At 49.4% G+C, this 20135-nt stretch overlaps 1 protein-coding gene across 1 annotated transcript in view; it reads right to left on the reverse strand.

Moving 5' to 3' along the window:
* Positions 1-20135, reverse strand: part of FBXW8 (F-box and WD repeat domain containing 8) — a 435985-nt gene that overhangs the window by 15291 nt on the left and 400559 nt on the right. Inside the window, exon 10 of the mRNA XM_063964341.1 lies at positions 6058-6174. Coding sequence (XP_063820411.1) covers positions 6058-6174 — 117 coding nt within the window. The remainder of the gene's footprint in view (positions 1-6057; positions 6175-20135) is intronic.

Here is a 20135-nt window from a genome sequence, read left to right on the forward strand (position 1 = left end):
CGCTGCACATCCAGGCTGAGGCGATCGCTGGTCGCAGTATAACACCAGTATGTGTGTATATACCTTTTTAGGATATTTTCCAGCCTCTCAGCTGGCTCCTTGAGGGCGGCCCTATCTGGAGACGGTACCGCCACTTGTTTTGATAAGCGTGTGAGCGCCTTATCCACCCTAAAGGGTGTTTCCCAACGCGCCCCAACTTCTGGCGGGAAAGGGTATACCGCCAATAATTTTCTATCGGGGGAAACCCATGCATCATCACACACTTCATTTAATTTATCTGATTCAGGAAAAACTACAGGTAGTTTTTTCACACCCCACATAATACCCTTCTTGTGGTACTTGTAGTATCAGAAATATGTAACACCTCCTTCATTGCCCTTAACATGTAACGTGTGGCCCTAAAGGAAAATACGTTTGTTTCTTCACCGTCGACACTGGAGTCAGTGTCCGTGTCTGTGTCGACCGACTGAGGTAAATGAGCGTTTTACCGCCCCTGACGGTGTTTGAGACGCCTGGACAGGTACTAATTTGTTTGCCGGCCGTCTCATGTCGTCAACCGACCTTGCAGCGTGTTGACATTATCACGTAATTCCTTAAATAAGCCATCCATTCCGGTGTCGACTCCCTAGAGAGTGACATCACCATTTCAGGCAATTGCTCCGCCTCCTCACCAACATCGTCCTCATACATGTCGACACACACGTACCGACACACAGCACACACACAGGGAATGCTCTGATAGAGGACAGGACACCACTAGCCCTTTGGGGAGACAGAGGGAGAGTTTGCCAGCACACACCAAAAACGCTATAATTATACAGGGACAACCTTTATATAAGTGTTTTTCCCTTATAGCATTTTAATATATATATACATATCGCCAAATAAGTGCCCCCCCTCTCTGTTTTAACCCTGTTTCTGTAGTGCAGTGCAGGGGAGAGCCTGGGAGCCTTCCCACCAGCATTTCTGTGAGGGAAAATGGCGCTGTGTGCTGAGGAGAATAGGCCCCGCCCCCTTTTCGGCGGGCTTCTTCTCCCGTTTTTCTGAGACCTGGCAGGGGTTAAATACATCCATATAGCCCCCAGGGGCTATATGTGATGTATTTTTAGCCAGAATAAGGTACTATCATTGCTGCCCAGGGCGCCCCCCCCCAGCGCCCTGCACCCTCAGTGACCGCTGCTATGAAGTGTGCTGACAACAATGGCGCACAGCTGCAGTGCTGTGCGCTACCTTATGAAGACTGAAGAGTCTTCTGCCGCCGTTTCTGGACCTCTTCACTTTTCGGCATCTGCAAGGGGGTCGGCGGCGCGGCTCCGGGACGAACCCCAGGGTGAGACCTGTGTTCCGACTCCCTCTGGAGCTAATGGTGTCCAGTAGCCTAAGAAGCCAATCCATCCTGCACGCAGGTGAGTTCACTTCTCTCCCCTAAGTCCCTCGTAGCAGTGAGCCTGTTGCCAGCAGGACTCACTGAAAATAAAAAACCTAACAAACTTTCTCTAAGCAGCTCTTTAGGAGAGCCACCTAGATTGCACCCTTCTCGGCCGGGCACAAAAATCTAACTGAGGCTTGGAGGAGGGTCATAGGGGGAGGAGCCAGTGCACACCACCTGATCCTAAAGCTTTTACTTTTGTGCCCTGTCTCCTGCGGAGCCGCTATTCCCCCCATGGTCCTGACGGAGTCCCCAGCATCCACTTAGGACGTTAGAGAAAAGTAATTATAAGTCTTACTGCGGGGCATAATATGTAAGGGACATTATTGTGTGTGGGGCATAAAATGGTGTCAGGGGCATAACTGTATGTGGCATAATGTGTAAAGGGCATTATTACAGTGTATGGCATAATGTGTGGCATAACATGTAATGGGCATTACGGTGTGTGGCATAAGTTGTAAAGGGCATTCCGGTATGTGGCATAATGAGTAATGGGCATTAAGCTGTGTGGAATAATGTATAATCGGCATTACGGTGTGTAGTATAATGTGAAAAGGGCATTACATAATGTAAAGGGCATGAATCAGGTTTGGTATTTTTCCTATGTTTTTGTTTTACCTGTGTTGTAGAAGGGGCTCTACCTGGTGTAATGTGTATAAGGGGTACTACTGTGTGGTGTAATGTGCCAGACGGAAAGTACTGTGCAGTGTAATGTGAATTTGTGTTATTCTGTGGCCACGCCCCTTCCCCATGAAGCCATGCCCTATTTTATATCTGAATGACCGATGCCGGGATCCCGAGGTCAAAACACCGTCAGGGGTGGGTAAGAGGTGTTCTACCCTCAGCCTACTTCCTTAACCCTAGCTGCCCAAAACCTAACCCTAACATCACCCCCTAGAGCAGTGATGGCTAACCTTGACACTCCAGCTGTTGTTGAACTACACATCACAGCATGCCCTGCATCAGTTTTAGCAAGGCCAAATAACAAAACTGTAGCAAGGCATGCTGGGATGTGTAGTTCAGCAACAGCTGGAGTGTCAAGGTTAGCCATCACTGCCCTAGAGCAGTGATCTTCAACCTTTTTCAATTCGGGGTACGCTGAACAAAATACTAAAATTGCCAAGGCACACCATCAGTACCCCACGAACAACCCGCCCCCCAAAAAAAACAACCCCACACACTTTGGCCCACATGGGGAATTAAAACACACATTGGTCCCCACAGTAATTAAACACATAGGCTCCCCACAGTAACAGTGTTCGCAAAAACGCGCTATAGCGCGTATTTTACCCCAAAACGGAGGATGAGGACTCACTTTTTAATAATGGGAGGGTCCCCGGGGACGCGGTCCGCTGGGATGCACTCTGGCGCTGTGCGCTTGCTCTGAAGTTACTCGTCAGACATGCGCGTCAGGAGTCTGCTGCTGGGCGGGAGGACACAGAGAGTACCACGCTCCCGCTGAGAGGAGCGAGGGACTACATGATCATGCCGCCGACCACTGGAAGCCGCAGTGCGGCTCTCCGGGGAGGGAGGAGGTTCGAGAGAGCCGGAGTCTGTGGCAGAGCCGGAGCCGCGGCCGGGTGACATTACTCGGCAGTGATGAAGTTTGCCGGACCGCCACCAGGAGACAGCTCCCTGCAGTGCAGAAATTGAGGATGCAGGTAGGGCGCTGGGACAGTGGGGAAAGGAGTGTGTGGTGCTGGAGTCAGTGTGCAGGGCCAGGCAGAAACAGCAGCATGCCAATGCTCCCTTCACAGTGTCTGCCCCTTCTCCAGCCCAGTGTCCCCCAGCATTACTGACCCTGCCAGCAGAGCATTTCCCCCTTCCCTCCCCATCCAGTCCACTGTGCCATCTCACTGCCCTCCCATTTAGAACCCTCAATCAGTCCAGACACACTGATCCCCCCCCCCACCCAGTGTCACACCCCTATCTCACTGCCACCTTCCCACCCTGCTCAGTGCCTCCCCATTCATAGTGTCCCCCCATACAGTCCAGTGTCCACCACCATCTCATGGACTCCCTCATCCCAGTCTCCCCTCCCCCAACCAGCCCCCTGCCCCCATCTCACTGCCCCCTCAACAAGAACCCCACCAGCCAGTCCCATTACAGTGCCTCCTCATTCATTCCAGTGTACTCCCTTCTACTGCTTAAGGGCCCTACACATTTAACGATCCACGCCGAGCTGCCCGACGGCGGATACAGCAGACGGGCGACCCAGCGGTGGGGGGCAGTGACGGGGGAGTGAAGTTCCTTCACTCCCTCCGTCACCTGGCTCCACAGAAGTGCAGGCAAATATGGACGAGATCGTCCATATTGGCCTGCATGCACAAGGGAAGGGGCACCAGCGATGAACGAGCGCGGGGCCGCGCATCGTTCATCGCTGGTGCCTCCACACTGAAAGATATGAACGGTATCTCATTCATTAATGAACGAGATCGTTTGTATCTTTCAGTCAGATCGACCAGTGTGTAGGACCTCTTGGTGATCCTGCATCCCACCACCATCTCTCTGCCCCGTCCCCTCCAGACCAGTGCTTTACCTGGCGCAAAGTGTATAACATGCTTTGCCTGGCGCGAAGTGTGTAACGTGCTCTGCCTGGCACAAAGTGTGTAACGTGCTCTGCCTGGCACAAAGTGTATAACGTGCTCTGCCTGGCGCAATCTGTATAACGTGCTCTGCTTGGCGCAAAGTGTATAACATGCTCTGCCTGGCGCAAAGTGTATGACGTGCTCTGCCTGGCGCAATGTGTATGACGTGCTCTACCTGGCGCAATCTGTATAACGTGCTCTGCTTGGCGCAAAGTGTATAACATGCTCTGCCTGGCGCAAAGTGTATGACGTGCTCTGCCTGGCGCAATGTGTATGACGTGCTCTACCTGGCGCAATGTGTATAACGTGCTCTGCCTGGCGCAATGTGTATGACGTGCTCTGCCTGGCGCAATGTGTATGACGTGCTTTGCCTGGCGCAATGTGTATGACGTGCTCTGCCTGGCGCAATATGTATAACGTGCTCTGCCTGGCGCAAAGTGTATGACGTGCTCTACCTGGCGCATTGTGTATAACGTGCTCTACCTGGCGCAATGTGTATAACGTGCTCTACCTGGCGCAATGTGTATGACGTGCTCTGCCTGGCGCAATGTGTGTGACGTGCTCTGCCTGGCGCAATGTGAACTGGCACTATTATGTGGTCACGCCCCTTCCCCATGAAGCCACGCCCCTAATTTTTAGCAGCGCACCTTCGACGCGCAGTCCTTGCTTCCATGCTTTGGAGAATGGGAGGGGGAGCACCTATTCACTTTCTGCTGGAGGGCACCAAAGTGTCTAGTTACAGCTCTGGTGCATGGTGTCCTGTATGCCACACAGCGCAGCAGCATTGTCACCCCTCCTCCCCCATGCAACACTTTTAAGTGTCAAAATCAAGTCTGTGTGTTTTTATATTTGAATCATTTAATACGATTAATAAGAGCCTTCATCCCGATGGGACCCAGAAAAGGACAGGTAGGACCCCAATTTTTAAAAGTGAGGCTCAGCGCGATCACTGAGTAATTGCACATATTGTCCCCCACAGCAATTACACCCCCCCCCACAGTAATTATACATATTGCCCCCCCACAGTAATTAGACATATTGTCCCCCAGCAATTATTCACATTGGCCCCCTACACACAGTAATTACACATACCCCCACAGCATCAGCCGGCAGGAGTTACTGCAGCTGTGAGAAGTGAGGAGCAGCACTTAGCTGGCTGCTGGCAGGCGGGCGGTAATGCAGCCATGAGCAGTGAGGAGCAGCAGGGAGCAGCACTTGGCTGGCGGTGGCGGCAGGCGAACGGCCGGGCAGGCGATGTGTCACGCTGCGTTGCTAAAGTTCACCGCCGTGATGACGGGCAGCGCATCTCTGGCGGCACAACTGAAAGCCACTGGCGGCACACCAGTGTGCCGCAGCACAGTGGTTGAAAACCACTGCCCTAGAGCCTAATCTTAGCACCCCCCGGAGGTGTCTAAACCTATTCCCGTCCCCCTCTGCTCCACAGCCTGACCATAACCCCCTCCTGGGGTGCCTAATCCTAACCCTCCCTCCTCGCAGCCTAACCCCCCCTCTCCTTAGCCTAACCCTGACACCTAAACCTAACCATTCGTCGGGATTCTGAAGGGGGTTGGGATTACGGCGTCGGTACTTCGACTGCTGGGATCCCGACAGCCAGATCTTGACCACATCCCTTTCATGTGATATTTTTGTTCAACCCCTTTAATTAAAGATGAAAGTCTGCACTTCAGTTGCATCTCCATTATTTAATGTCAAATCCACTGCGGTAGAAATATTGTGTCAGTGTCTAAATATATATATATATGGCCCTAACTATATACTGTACATTATTGACTGTCTTTCAGGGATGGATGGTCTCATAAAAACGAAGAAATTATCTCACACAAAACTGTACATAATACTCAAGAGATCACAATACCTGGTTTTAAAATAGCCAGATTTATTTTACTATACAGTATATCCTGAATAGGTATAAACTGACAGTACGGACAAGACAGGAAGAGAGCAGAGAGATCTCTCTATTGTGGCACACCTAGGACCCAATATAATGTTCTATTGGATTAGAAGTGGTTACAGTGTTACCTGCGGTGAGCAGTGAGGTCATCGTCCATGATGCTGGCTCCGCGGGGACTCTTCTCATCAGGAATGTTTGCAGTGATCAAGCTTTGGGAATTAAACCAGATGTAGCGGACAGGGTGTCTACAGAGATGTATACATTGTAAAACAGATATAATTGCAGTCAACGTGAAAGATATTTGCATAACAATAATTGCATTCACCCATTTACACAATTTGGTATTTTATTGTATTTATGATGTATGAATAGAAAATTGGAAGGGATTGTAGCGCACTCAAAAACACCACCACCTATGCAGCTATAATAAAAAAAACAAAAAACAAAAGTAGTACACTAATACTTCATAAACAATTTATGAAGAGAAAAAAAAGTTTTACATAGGGTGCAAAGAGAAGGGTTAATTCAAATCTTCTTTCCCTCGTTAATGTGTGTTCATTTAGGAACCCACGCTAAATCTCTTATATGGTATGCAAAGAAAATAAAACACTTCATAGTCTAGTATTAATCTCTCAAAACAATACCCGTGTCTAACAAGGAATTTGTGATGTGTCATATAAGATAGAAAATAAGTTTGTCCCCTTAACACCAGTATGAAGTAAGTGTTCGCTGCTTCCACATCCAGAATGTTGCAATCATCCATACACAATTTCTTTACAGTCCAATATAGGTCATTCCCTTACTAATATTAAACTGTAAATAACATCTTTGTCAAGTGGGGTATAGATGGGTCCGAGAGATGGTGCACTTTAAATTTTAATGTGTAGAGTAGTGTAGTGTAGTGTAGTGTGTGTGTGTGTGTGTGTGTGTGTGTGCGCGCGTGCCGGCTCCTCCCCTCTATGGCCCTCCCAACAGACCCAGTTCAGTAAAACTGTGCCTGAAGAGAACGGACAAGACTGGAGAGAACAAGAAATTAACAGTACAACAGAAAAACTAGTAACAGTCTGAGAACTGAACAGCAGATACAAACAAGCAACACACAACCAACCCGTCTGCAGGAGTAAAATAGCACCGGATGGGTCCCTATGGACCTTCCGAGAAAAGGATTTATCGGTGAGTACCAAAATCCCAATTTCTCAAGTGTCCATAGGGGATAATGGAGCTGTTGATTACAGTTGGAATGTCCCAGAGCTCCCAATCCGGGTGGGAGGGTGCTGTGCATCCAGCAGAACAGAACGCCCAAACTGAGAGTCAGGCGCCGCCAAGGTATCAAACCTATAAAACTTAAACGCGTTGCTGCCCGACCAGGTAGCAGCACGGCACAAAGTGGAAACTTCCCTGGCAGCCGCCCAGGAAGAACCCACCACACACGTAGAATGAGCCGTAACAGACGATGGCAGAGGCTGAGACTTCCAAGAATAAGCCTCTTGAATGGTAAGTTTGATCCAGCGAGCAATAGATTGCGTGGAGGCTGGCCAGCCAATCTTATTGGCGTCATAAAGGACAAAAAGAGAATCGGACTTTCGAATTTTCGCAGTGCGCTTCACGTGGATATGAAGAGCTCGCACCACGTCCAGCGCCCGACAACCCGAAGAGGCAGAAGAAAAAACTGGAACCACAATTGGTTGATATGGAAAGCGGATACTAGCTTAGGGAGAAATGCCTGTTTAGTGCACAATTCTGCCCTGTTGGCAAGAAGAATGAGGTAAGGAAGTCTACAGGACAGAGCTCCAAATTCAGACACCCTCCGAGCCGAGGCCAAGGCAAGGAGAACAGCAGTTTTCAATGTGAGATATCTGATGTCAGCTGACTGCAAAGGGTCAAACGAGGAACTCTTGAGGAAATCCAGGGCAGTAGGTTCAGTAAACAAGGGCTGTAACCGTACAACACCCTGCAGAAATGTTTGTACCTACGGTAACAAGGCTAAACGTTGTTGGAAAAAGATTGTCAGGGCTGATATCTGTACCTTAAGAGACCCTAATCGTAAGCCCGCGTCCAAACCCGCCTGCAGAAACCGTAAGACACGGCCCAAGCGGAAAACAGTGGAAGGATAGCCCTTTCCCTCACAGCAGACCACATAAGCCTTCCAAATGCGGTGGTAATGCTTGGAAGTGATTTCCTTTATAGTGCGGAGCATGGTAGGTATAAACGATCGTGGATTACCTTTGCGGGCTAGTAATGCCGTCTCAACAGCCACACCCTCAAACGTAGCCGACTTAAGTGTGGATAAATGCAAGGACCTTGCTGAAGAAGATTGTCTCGAAGAGGGAGGGGCCACGAATCGTCAATGAGGAGAGCAAAGAGGTCGACATACCACACCCTCCGAGGCCAATCTGGAGCTATGAGAATAGCTAGCACCCTCTCCCGTTTTATCCGCTTCAGGATTTGAGGAATCATGGGGAACGGGGGTGGGGGGGGTGGGGGGGGGGGGGGTGGAGATGTAGACTGTCCAGAAGTACCAGCGGGTTGTCAGTGCATCCACTGCCACCGCTCCCAGGTCTTGCATCCGGGAACAATACTGGTTGAGTTTGTTGTTGTAGCGAGATGCCATCAATCGATCTCCGGAATCCCCCACCGAGCAATGATTTTTTGGAAAACCTGTGGGTGTAGGCCCCATTCTCCCGGGTCTAGATCCTATCTGCTCAGGTAATCCACCTCCCAGTTGTCTACACCCGGAATGAAGATCGATGAGATTAAGGAAGCGTACGTCTCCGCCCAATGTAGGATTTTGGTCACTTCCCTCATACAGGCTCTGATCTTGGTTCCTCCTTGGCGAATGATGTCCGACTGCACCTGAATGAGATGACCCTGCAGAAGAGGAAAAGCCTGACAGAGAGCGTCGAATATTGCCCTTAACTCAAAAATGTTGATCGGTAGACCAGATTCCTCATTGGACCAGCGGCTCTGGAAGTGAGAGCCCTGTGTGATCGCTCTCCAACCCTTGAGGCTCCCATTTGTGGTCAGGAGAATCCAGTTCGCCACGCTGATAGACCGACTCTGCAACAGGTGTGTGCTCTGCAACCAACACAGAAGAGACACACGAGAGCAGGGGGACAAGCGGACAATCCGGTGCATATGGAGGTGTGACCCCGTCCATTTGGAGAGTAGATCCAACTGAAAAGGGCGGGAATGGAACCTTCCGTACGGAACTGCTTCGAAGGAAGCTACCATAGCTTGAAGTGCCTGGGCCTTGTTCCGAGGCATGAAAATCCGTTGAGACACAGGGCCTAATTCAAACCTGTACATTAGGCTGCGTTTTCCTACAGCAGGCGATCAGGTTTAAATTGCGCATGCACCGCAATGCGCAGGTGCGTCGCACGAGTACAAAGCGGATCGCCGCTCAGCGATCGGTTTGTGCGAAGGATCCATTCGCATGGGCGTTCCCAAGGAGATTGACAGGGAGAAGGCGTTTGTGTTTGGAAGACCACAGGCGTGTCCAAGCGTTTGCAGGGCGGGTATCTGATGTCAATTCCGGTCCTGAACAGGCTGAAGCGATCGCAGTGGCTGAGTAAGTCCTGGGCTATTCAGAGACTGCACAAATTCTGTTTGTACAGCTCTGCTACACATGCGTTCGCACACTTGCAAAGCGAAAATACACTCCCCTTATGGGCGGCGACTATGTGAACGCAGGACTGCAAAAAACCACTAGCGAGCGAACAGGTCTGAATTAGGCCCACAGTGTCGAGGATCATCCCTAGAAAATGCAGTCGTTGTGTTGGTTCCAACTGGGACTTCTGCAGATTCAAAATGTCGGGTGAGCAGATCCTGAGTGAGAGCAATGCTCCGGAGCAGCTGTTCCTGGAATGGTGCTTTTATGAGCAGGTCGTCCAAGTAAGGGATAACATTCATCCCTTGTAGTCGGAGTTGGGACATCATTTCCATCATCACCTTGGTGGAATCCCTGGGAGCTGACAAGAGTCCAAAGGGAAGGGCCTGGAACTGATAGTGGTCCTCCTTGAGGGCAAAACCAAAGTACTGTACGCTTGATGCGGAGGCCAGATGGGGATGTGAAATTATGCATCCTTGATATCTAAGGATACCAAAAACTCCTGTTCCTCTAAACACGCAATGACAGCCCACAGCGATTCCATCTTGAATCTAAAAATCCGTAGATATGGATTCAAAGATTTCAGATTGAGGATGGGCTTGACCGAGCCGTCCGGCTTGGGCACTACAAACAAATTTGAATAGAGGAATAGAAGCCTTTGTTGCGTTGGTGAGTTGGCACTGGAATCACCACTCCCTGAACAAGAAGCTTCTGAATGGCCTGTTGAAGAATAACTCATTTGTCTTGGAAAGCTGGCAAACCTGAAGTGAAGAATCTCTTTGGGGGAGTGGACTCGAAGTCTATTTTGTAACCCCACCGAATGAAATCCCTGGCCCAGGCGTACTGGCAGGTGACATCCCACACGTGACTGAAGTCGAGCACCCACCCTGGTATCTGCCTGGCGGGGAAAAGAACAGTCATGCTGTAGTCTTGGTAACGGACTTCTGTTCAGCTTGAGCAACGGCGTATGCTTGGCGCCCTCAATCTCTGGTACATCGAGAGGTGTGAGAGCCACCTCTGGACGTACCACAAAACCTGGAGGATCGAAAGGACCGGAAGGATGGTCCTTAAGAAGTGCGACGAGAGGGAAGAGCCGCAGACAGAAGATACGTGGATTTTCCTCTGGTAGCCTTCGAAATCCTCTTATCCAGCTCGTCTCAAAACAAAGCCTCCCCTGTGTATGGGAGACCCTCAACCCCTCTCTTAGATTCGGCATCTGCAGACCACTGACGCGTGGTTTACCTCTTGCGCCTCTGGAGGCCGTAGAGGCACCTCTGGATTTTCCTTTAAACCTGGCTGTCCGAAAGGACTGTAAATTTTAAGCTGAATAAGATTTCCTGGCTGGGGGAGCTGCGGAAGGAAGATACATAGACTTACCCGCAGTAACTTTGGAGATCCATTTGTCTAGTTCGTCTACAGACAAGGCCTCTCCTGTGAATGGTAGGCCTTCCATGCCTTTCCTGGAGTCCGCATCAGCAGTCCACTGGCGTAGCCACAAGCCCCTGCGTGCTGACACATTCCCCCTAGACAAGGAATCTAACCCCCTGACCATTTAGCAATGGCTTTTGTGATCCACGCACATGCAATAATAAGAATTTACTCACCGGTAATTCTATTTCTCGTAGTCCGTAGTGGATGCTGGGAACTCCGTAAGGACCATGGGGAATAGCGGGCTCCGAAGGAGGCTGGGCACTCTAGAAAGATTTATGACTACCTGGTGTGCACTGGCTCCTCCCACTATGACCCTCCTCCAAGCCTCAGTTAGGACACCGTGCCCGGACGAGCAGACATAATAAGGAAGGATTTAGAATCCCGGGTAAGACTCTTACCAGCCACACCAATCACACCGTACAACTCGTGATACTATATCCAGTTTGACAGTATGAAAACAACTGAGCCTCTCAACAGATGGCTCAACAATAACCCTTTAGTTAACAATAACTATTTACAAGTATTGCAGACAATCCGCACTTGGGATGGGCGCCCAGCATCCACTACGGACTACGAGAAATAGAATTACCGGTGAGTAAATTCTTATTTTCTCTAACGTCCTAGTGGATGCTGGGAACTCCGTAAGGACCATGGGGATTATACCAAAGCTCCCAAACGGGCGGGAGAGTGCGGATGACTCTGTAGCACCGAATGAGAGAACTCCAGGTCCTCCTCAGCCAGGGTATCAAATTTGTAGAATTTTGCAAATGTGTTTGCCCCTGACCAAGTAGCTGCTCGGCAAAGTTGTAAAGCCGAGACCCCTCGGGCAGCCGCCCAAGATGAGCCCACCTTCCTTGTGGAATGGGCATTTACAGATTTTGGCTGTGGCATGCCTGCCACAGAATGTGCAAGTTGAATTGTACTACAAATCCAGCGAGCAATAGACTGCTTAGAAGCAGGAGCACCCAGCTTGTTGGGTGCATACAGGATAAACAGCGAGTCAGATTTCCTGACTCCAGCCGTCCTGGAAACATATATTTTCAGGGCCCTGACAACGTCTAGCAACTTGGAGTCCTCCAAATCCTTAGTAGCCGCAGGCACCACAATAGGCTGGTTCAGGTGAAACGCTGACACCACCTTAGGGAGAAACTGGGGACGAGTCCTCAATTCTGCCCTATCCATATGGAAAATCAGATAAGGGCTTTTACATGATAAAGCCGCCAATTCTGACACTCGCCTGGCTGAAGCCAAGGCCAATAACATGACCACTTTCCACGTGAGATATTTCAGATCCACGGTTTTTAGTGGCTCAAACCAATGTGATTTTAAGAAACTCAACATCACGTTGAGATCCCAAGGTGCCACAGGAGGCACAAATGGGGGCTGAATATGCAGCACTCCTTTCACAAATGTCTGAACTTCAGGTACTGAAGCTAGTTCTTTTTGAAAGAAAATCGACAGAGCCGAGATCTGTACTTTAATGGAGCCTAGTTTTAGGCCCATATTCACTCCTGCTTGCAGGAAATGCAGAAATCGACCTAGTTGAAATTCCTCTGTTGGGGCCTTTTTGGCCTCGCACCATGCAACATATTTCCGCCATATGCGGTGATAATGCTTTGCCGTAACATCTTTCCTGGCCTTAATAAGCGTAGGAATGACTTCTTCCGGAATACCCTTTTCCTTTAGGATCCGGTGTTCAACCGCCATGCCGTCAAACGCAGCCGCGGTAAGTCTTGGAACAGACAGGGCCCCTGTTATAGCAGGTCCTGTCTGAGCGGTAGAGGCCACGGGTCCTCTGAGAGCATCTCTTGAAGTTCCGGGTACCACGCTCGTCTTGGCCAATCCGGAACCACGAGAATGGTGTTTACTCCTCGCTTTCTTATTATTCTCAATACCTTTGGTATGAGAGGCAGAGGAGGGAACACATAAACCGACTGGTACACCCACGGTGTCACTAGAGCGTCCACAGCTATCGCCTGAGGGTCCCTTGACCTGGCGCAATATCTTTTTAACTTTTTGTTGAGGCGGGACGCCATCATGTCCACCTGTGGTTTTTCCCAACGGTTTACCAGCATCTGGAAGACTTCTGGATGAAGTCCCCACTCTCCCGGGTGGAGGTCGTGTCTGCTGAGGAAGTCTGCTTCCCAGTTGTCCACTCCCGGAATGAACACTGCTGACAGTGCTAGTACATGATTCTCCGCCCATCGGAGAATTCTTGTGGCTTCCGCCATCGCCATCCTGCTTCTTGTGCCGCCCTGTCGATTTACATGGGCGACTGCCGTGATGTTGTCTGACTGGATCAGCACCGGCTGGTGTAGGAGCAGGGATTTTGCTTGACTTAGGGCATTGTAGATGGCCCTTAGTTCCAGAATATTTATGTGAAGGGAAGTCTCCTGACTCGACCATAGTCCTTGGAAGTTTCTTCCCCGTGTGACTGCTCCCCAGCCTCGAAGGCTGGCATCCGTGGTCACCAGGACCCAGTCCTGTATGCCGAACCTGCGGCCCTCTAGAAGATGGGCACTCTGCAGCCTCCACAGTAGCGACACCCTGGTTCTTGGAGACAGGGTTATCAAGCGATGTATCTGAAGATGCGATCCGGACCACTGGTCCAACAGGTCCCACTGAAAGATTCTGGCATGGAACCTGCCGAAGGGAATTGCTTCGTAAGAAGCCACCATCTTTCCCAGGACCCGCGTGCAGCGATGCACTGATACCTGTTTTGGTTTCAGGAGGTCTCTGACTAGAGATGACAACTCCCTGGCTTTCTCCTCCGGGAGAAACACTTTTTTCTGGACTGTATCCAGAATCATACCCAGGAACAGTAGCCGTGTCGTCGGAACCAGCTGTGACTTTGGGATATTCAGAATCCAGCCGTGCTGGTGCAGCACCTCCTGAGATAGTGCTACTCCCACCAACAACTGTTCCTTGGACCTCGCTTTTATTAGGAGATGGTCCAAGTACGGGATAATTAAAACTCCCTTTTTTTCGAAGGAGTATCATCATTTCCGCCATAACCTTGGTAAATACCCTCGGTGCCGTGGACAGTCCAAACGGCAGCGTCTGGAATTGGTAATGGCAATCCTGTACCACAAATCTGAGGTACTCCTGGTGAGGATGGTAAATGGGGACATGCAAGTAAGCATCCTTGATGTCCAGGGATACCATGTAATCCCCCTCGTCCAGGCTCGCAATAACCGCCCTGAGCGATTCCATCTTGAACTTGAATTTTTTTATGTATGTGTTCAAGGATTTCAAATTTAAAATGGGTCTCACCGAACCGTCCGGTTTCGGTACCACAAATAGTGTGGAATAGTAACCCCGGCCTTGTTGAAGTAGGGGTACCTTGATTATCACCTGCTGGGAATACAGCTTGTGAATTGCCGCTAGCACCGCCTCCCTGTCTGAGGGAGCAATCGGCAAGGCAGATTTTAGGAACCGGTGGGGTGGAGACGCCTCGAATTCCAGTTTGTACCCCTGAGATACTATTTGAAGGATCCAGGGATCCACCTGTGAGCGAGCCCACTGATCGCTGAAATTCTTGAGGCGGCCCCCCACCGTACCTGGCTCCGCCTGTGGAGCCCCACCGTCATGCGGCGGACTTGGAAGAAGAAGCGGGGGAGGACTTTTGCTCCTGGGAACCTGCTGTTTGTTGCAGCCTTTTTCCCCTACCTCTGCCTCTGGACAGAAAGGACCCGCCTTTTCCACGCCTGTTTTTCTGGGTCCGAAAGGACTGAACCTGATAAAACGGCGCCTTCTTAGGCTGTGAGGGGACATGGGGTAAAAATGCTGACTTCCCAGACGTTGCTGTGGAAACTAGGTCCGAGAGACCATCCCCAAATAATTCCTCACCCTTATATGGTAACACTTCCATGTGCTTTTTTGAATCTGCATCTCCTGTCCACTGGCGAGTCCATAAGCCTCTCCTAGCAGAAATGGACAATGCACTTACTTTAGATGCCAATCGGCAGATTTCCCTTTGTGCATCTCTCATATATAAGACTGAGTCTTTTATATGGTCTATGGTTAACAGGATCGTGTCTCTGTCTAATGTGTCAATATTTTCTGACAGTTTATCTGACCACGCAGCGGCAGCACTGCACATCCAAGCTGACCTAAGTATAATGCCTGTGTGTGTATATACAGACTTCAGGATCGCCTCCTGCTTTCTATCAGCAGGTTCCTTGAGGGCGGCCGTATCCGGAGACGGTAGTGCCACCTTTTTAGACAAACGTGTGAGCGCTTTATCCACTCTAGGGGGTGTTTCCCAACGTGACCTATCCTCTGGCGGGAAAGGGAACGCCATTAATACCTTCTTAGGAATTACCAATTTTTTATCAGGGAAAGCCCACGCTTCTTCACACACTTCATTTAATTCATCTGATGGGGGAAAAACTACGGGTAGTTTTTTCTCTCCAAACATAATACCCTTTTTAGTGGTACCTGTACTTTAGTGGTACCTGTAACACCTCTTTCATTGCCTCAATCATGCAGTGAATGGCCTTAGTAGGCATCAGGTTAGACTCATCGTCGTCGACACTGGTGTCAGTATCAGTGTCAACATCTGAGTCTGCTTGTGGTAGCGGGCGTTTTAGAGCCCCTGACGACCCATGCGACGCCGGGGCAGGCACGAGCTGAGAAGTCGGCTGTTATATAAGGAGTCTATACGTGCACTCATTACTTTCCATAAGCCCATCCACTCAGGTGTCTGCCCCGCAGGGGGTGACATCCCTTCTAAAGGCATCTGCTCCGCCTCCACATCATTATCCTCATCAAACATGTCGACACAGCCGTACCGACACACCGCACACACACAAGGAATGCTCTGAATGAGGACAGGACCCACAAAAGCCCTTTGGGGGGACAGAGTGAGAGTATGCCAGCACACACCAGAGCGCTATATAATGCAGGGACTAACTGAGTTATGTCCCCTATAGCTGCTTTTTATATTATATATATATATATATATATATATATTGCGCCTAAATTTAGTGCCCCCCCTCTCTGTTTTTACCCTGTTCTGAAGTGTAGACTGCAGGGGAGAGCCAGGGAGCTTCCTTCCAGCGGATCTGTGAAGGAGAAATGGCGCCAGTGTGTCTGAGGGAGATAGCTCCGCCCCTTTTCCGCGGCCTATTCTCCCGCTTTTTCCTGGATTCTGGCAGGGGTATTTACCACATATATAGCCTCTGGGGCTATATATTGTGGTATTTTTGCCAGCCAAGGTGTTTTTATTGCTGCTCAGGGCGCCCCCCCCCCAGCGCCCTGCACCCTCAGTGACCGGAGTGTGAAGTGTGCATGAGGAGTAATGGCGCACAGCTGCAGTGCTGTGCGCTACCTTGGTGAAGACTGATGTCTTCTGCCGCCGTTTTTCCGGACCTCTTCTTGCTTCTGGCTCTGTAAGGGGGACGGCGGCGCGGCTCCGGGACCGAACACCAAGGACTGGGCCTGCGGTCGATCCCTCTGGAGCTAATGGTGTCCAGTAGCCTAAGAAGCCCAATCCGGCTGCAAGCAGGCGAGTTCGCTTCTTCTCCCCTTAGTCCCTCGCTGCAGTGAGCCTGTTGCCAGCAGGTCTCACTGAAAATAAAAAACCTAAATCTATACTTTCTTTCTAAGGGCTCAGGAGAGCCCCTAGTGTGCATCCAACCTCGGCCGGGCACGAAATCTAACTGAGGCTTAGAGGAGGGTCATAGTGGGAGGAGCCAGTGCACACCAGGTAGTCATAAATCTTTCTAGAGTGCCCAGCCTCCTTCGGAGCCCGCTATTCCCCATGGTCCTTACGGAGTTCCCAGCATCCACTACGGACTACGAGAAATAGAATTACCGGTGAGTAAATTCTTATTATTGCATGTGCGTGGATCACAAAAGCCATTGCTAAATGGTCAGGGGGTTAGATTCCTTGTCTAAGGGGAATGTGTCAGCACGCAGGGGCTTGTGGCTACGCCAGTGGACTGCTGATGCGGACTCCAGGAAAGGCATGGAAGGCCTACCATTCACAGGAGAGGCCTTGTCTGTAGACGAACTAGACAAATGGATTTCCAAAGTTACTGCGGGTAAGTCTATGTATCTTCCTTCCGCAGCTCCCCCAGCCAGGAAATCTTATTCAGCTTAAAATTTACAGTCCTTTCGGACAGCCAGGTTTAAAGGAAAATCCAGAGGTGCCTCTACGGCCTCCAGAGGCGCAAGAGGTAAACCACGCGTCAGTGGTCTGCAGATGCCGAATCTTCGGAGCCCGCTATTCCCCATGGTCCTTACGGAGTTCCCAGCATCCACTAGGACGTTAGAGAAAGTGGTTTTCTGGGCCACCCCAGCAGCCGTGTACAATGATTTGAGTGTAGTCTCAATTTTACGATCAGCTGTCTCTTTTAGGTAGGCTGCACCAGGGACAGGCAATACAATTTTTCTTGACAGCCTAGAGACTGTTGCGTCCACTATCGGTGGATTTTCCCATTTTTTCCTATTCTCCAGAGGAAAAGGAAAAGATGAGCGCAACCTTATAGAGAGATTTTAAATTTCTTATCAGGATTAACCCACGGTTCTTCAAACAGGGTATTCAATTCCTTTGACGCAGGATAAGTGGCTGAGGACTTCTTTTTTACATTAAAATAAGATTCCTCACAATTCTGACACCTTATCAGGAATTTGCAGAACATCTCTGATAGCCTCTATTCCCTGTGACAGAGTAGCATCCCCCCCTCCAAATCCACCTCACCCTCCTCCATGTCTGACTCGTCAGCGTCAGAATCAAACTGCAGGATATGGGACAGAGATCGTTTTTGCGAACAAATGGGAGGGGATTGAGACGCTGGTTTGGGGACTGAGTCTCTGTTCAAAAACTCATCCACAGTCTGTCTTAAGTATTGCATCTCTTTCTCATTGCGGGATAGTTTTGTAGAAATATTTTAGATCATTCCCTTAACAGAATTATACAAATGATATTCAGTACTACAATTGAAATAGACTTAGGAGCGCTCCTAAGTCTATATCAATTGTAGTACTGAATATAATTTTTATGGTTCAAGGATAATATTCTGGGTTACCTAGTAGGAGCTGCATGATATATGTAAAAAGGATTGATCAGCAATTACAATCATAAAATTAATTTTTATTCCATATTGTGCCCGATTCAAATTCAGAGCCTGCATTCTCTGTATTGGTTAAATTGCCTTAACGGAATTAACCCACTCTGGTTCAGCCCCGCTATTCGGGGAAGGTGCACTGCCCTGAGTACCCAGTAGTGAGCCCCCTGGTGAAGAGGAACACTCCGCTGTACAAGAAACACACTCTTTGCCTGACATAATGTAAATGTGACAGCACACACACAGGAAAAGGTTAAGCACAATTGACCCACAAAGAGCGCTACAGGGAGACACAGAGTTATTTGGAGCCAGCCCCCACTGCGCCCTTATCGCTAATGCCAAGCTTAGCTGGGTCGCAGCCTAAGTACCCTGATAGGGGACTTAGTACACCAATAACCGCTTCCCCCCTGCTATGACCCCCTGGTACCGCTGAGGTAATCTGGAGTCTTTCCGGAGGAGCTGCATGTCCCTGTCAGTCAGTGACTGTGTCCACTGCAGGGGGAAAATGGCACTGGTGAGCTGCTGGATCCGCTCATAGTGAAGGCCCCGCCCCTTCAATGGCGCGCGGTATTCCCGCTTTTTTTATACTGGCTGAGGTAATCTGGTGCTTAAAATGGAGAGAAAACCGTTTTAAGGTTTTTTTGCCAGTGTGGGTACTGGGTACTTAACAGCACCTCAGATTAGAGCCCACATAAATTCTTCACAGAGTTCATGTAGCAGACAAATCTCAACATCAACTGTTCAGAGGAGACTGCTTGAATCAGGCCTTCATGGTCGAATTGCTGCGAAGCAGCCACTACTGAGGATGACCAAGAAGAAGAAAATTGTTTGGTCCAAGAAACACAAGGAATGGACATTACACCAGTGGAAATCTGTACTTTGGTCTGATGAGTCCAAATTTCAGATTTTTGGTTCCAACCGCCGTGTCTTTGTGAGACGCAGAGAAGGTGAGCCGATGGTTTCTGCATGTGTGGTTCCCACTATGAAGCATGGAGGAAGAGGTGTGATGGTGTGGGGGTGCTTTGCTGGTGACACTGTTGGTGATTTATTCAAAATTCAAGGCACACTTAACCAGCATGGCTACCACAGCATTCTGCAGCACCATGCCATCCCATCTGGTTTGCGCTTACTGGGACCATCATTTGTTTTTCAACAAGACAATGACCCCAAACACACCTCCAGGCTATGTAAGGGTTACTTGACCAAGAAGGAAAGTGATGGAGTGCTGCGTCAGATGACCTGGCCTCCACAATCACCCAACCTAATCCCAATTGAGATGGTTTGGGATGAGTTGGACCGCAGAGTGAAGGAAAAGCAGCCAACAAGTGCTCAGCACCTCTGGGAACTCCTTCAAGACTGTTGGAAAACCATTCCAGGAGACTACCTCATGAAGCTGATTTAGAGAATGCCAAGAGTGTGCAAAACTGTCATCAAAGCAAAAGGGGGCTACTTTGAGGAATCTAAAACATAAAACATATTTTGATTTGTTTAACACTTTTTTGTTTACAACATAGGGCCTAATTCAGACCTGTTCACTCGTTAGGTTTTTTTTGCAGTCCTGCGTTTGCATAGTCGCCGCCCATAGGGGAGTGTATTTTTGCTTTACAAGTGTGCGAACGCATGTGTAGCAGAGCTGTACAAGCAGATTTTGTGCAGTCTCTGATTAACCCAGGAATTACTCAGCCGCTGCGGACACGTCAGCCTGTCTTGGACCGGAACTGACATCAGGAACCCTCTCTGCAAACGCATGAACACGCCCTCGTTTTTCAAACCACTGGATCCTTCGTACAAACCCAACGCTGAGCGGCAATCCGCTTTGCACCTGCGCTTAGCGGGGCATACACATGCGTAGTTTAGACCTGATCGCCCACTGTACGAAAACACAGCCTAACGATCAGGTCTGAATTAGGCCCATAATTACATATGTGTTCTTTCATAGTTTTGATGTCTTCAGTATTAATCTAGAATGTAGAAAATAATGAAAATAAATAAAAACCATTGAATAAGAAGGTGTGACCAAATTTTTGACTGGTACTGTATATTATACTTATCATTAAGAAAGTTTTGAAGGTTTGAATTTTGGAAGAAAGATTCA

Source organism: Pseudophryne corroboree, chromosome 1, assembly GCF_028390025.1.
Source record: "Pseudophryne corroboree isolate aPseCor3 chromosome 1, aPseCor3.hap2, whole genome shotgun sequence".
NCBI lineage: Eukaryota > Metazoa > Chordata > Amphibia > Anura > Myobatrachidae > Pseudophryne > Pseudophryne corroboree.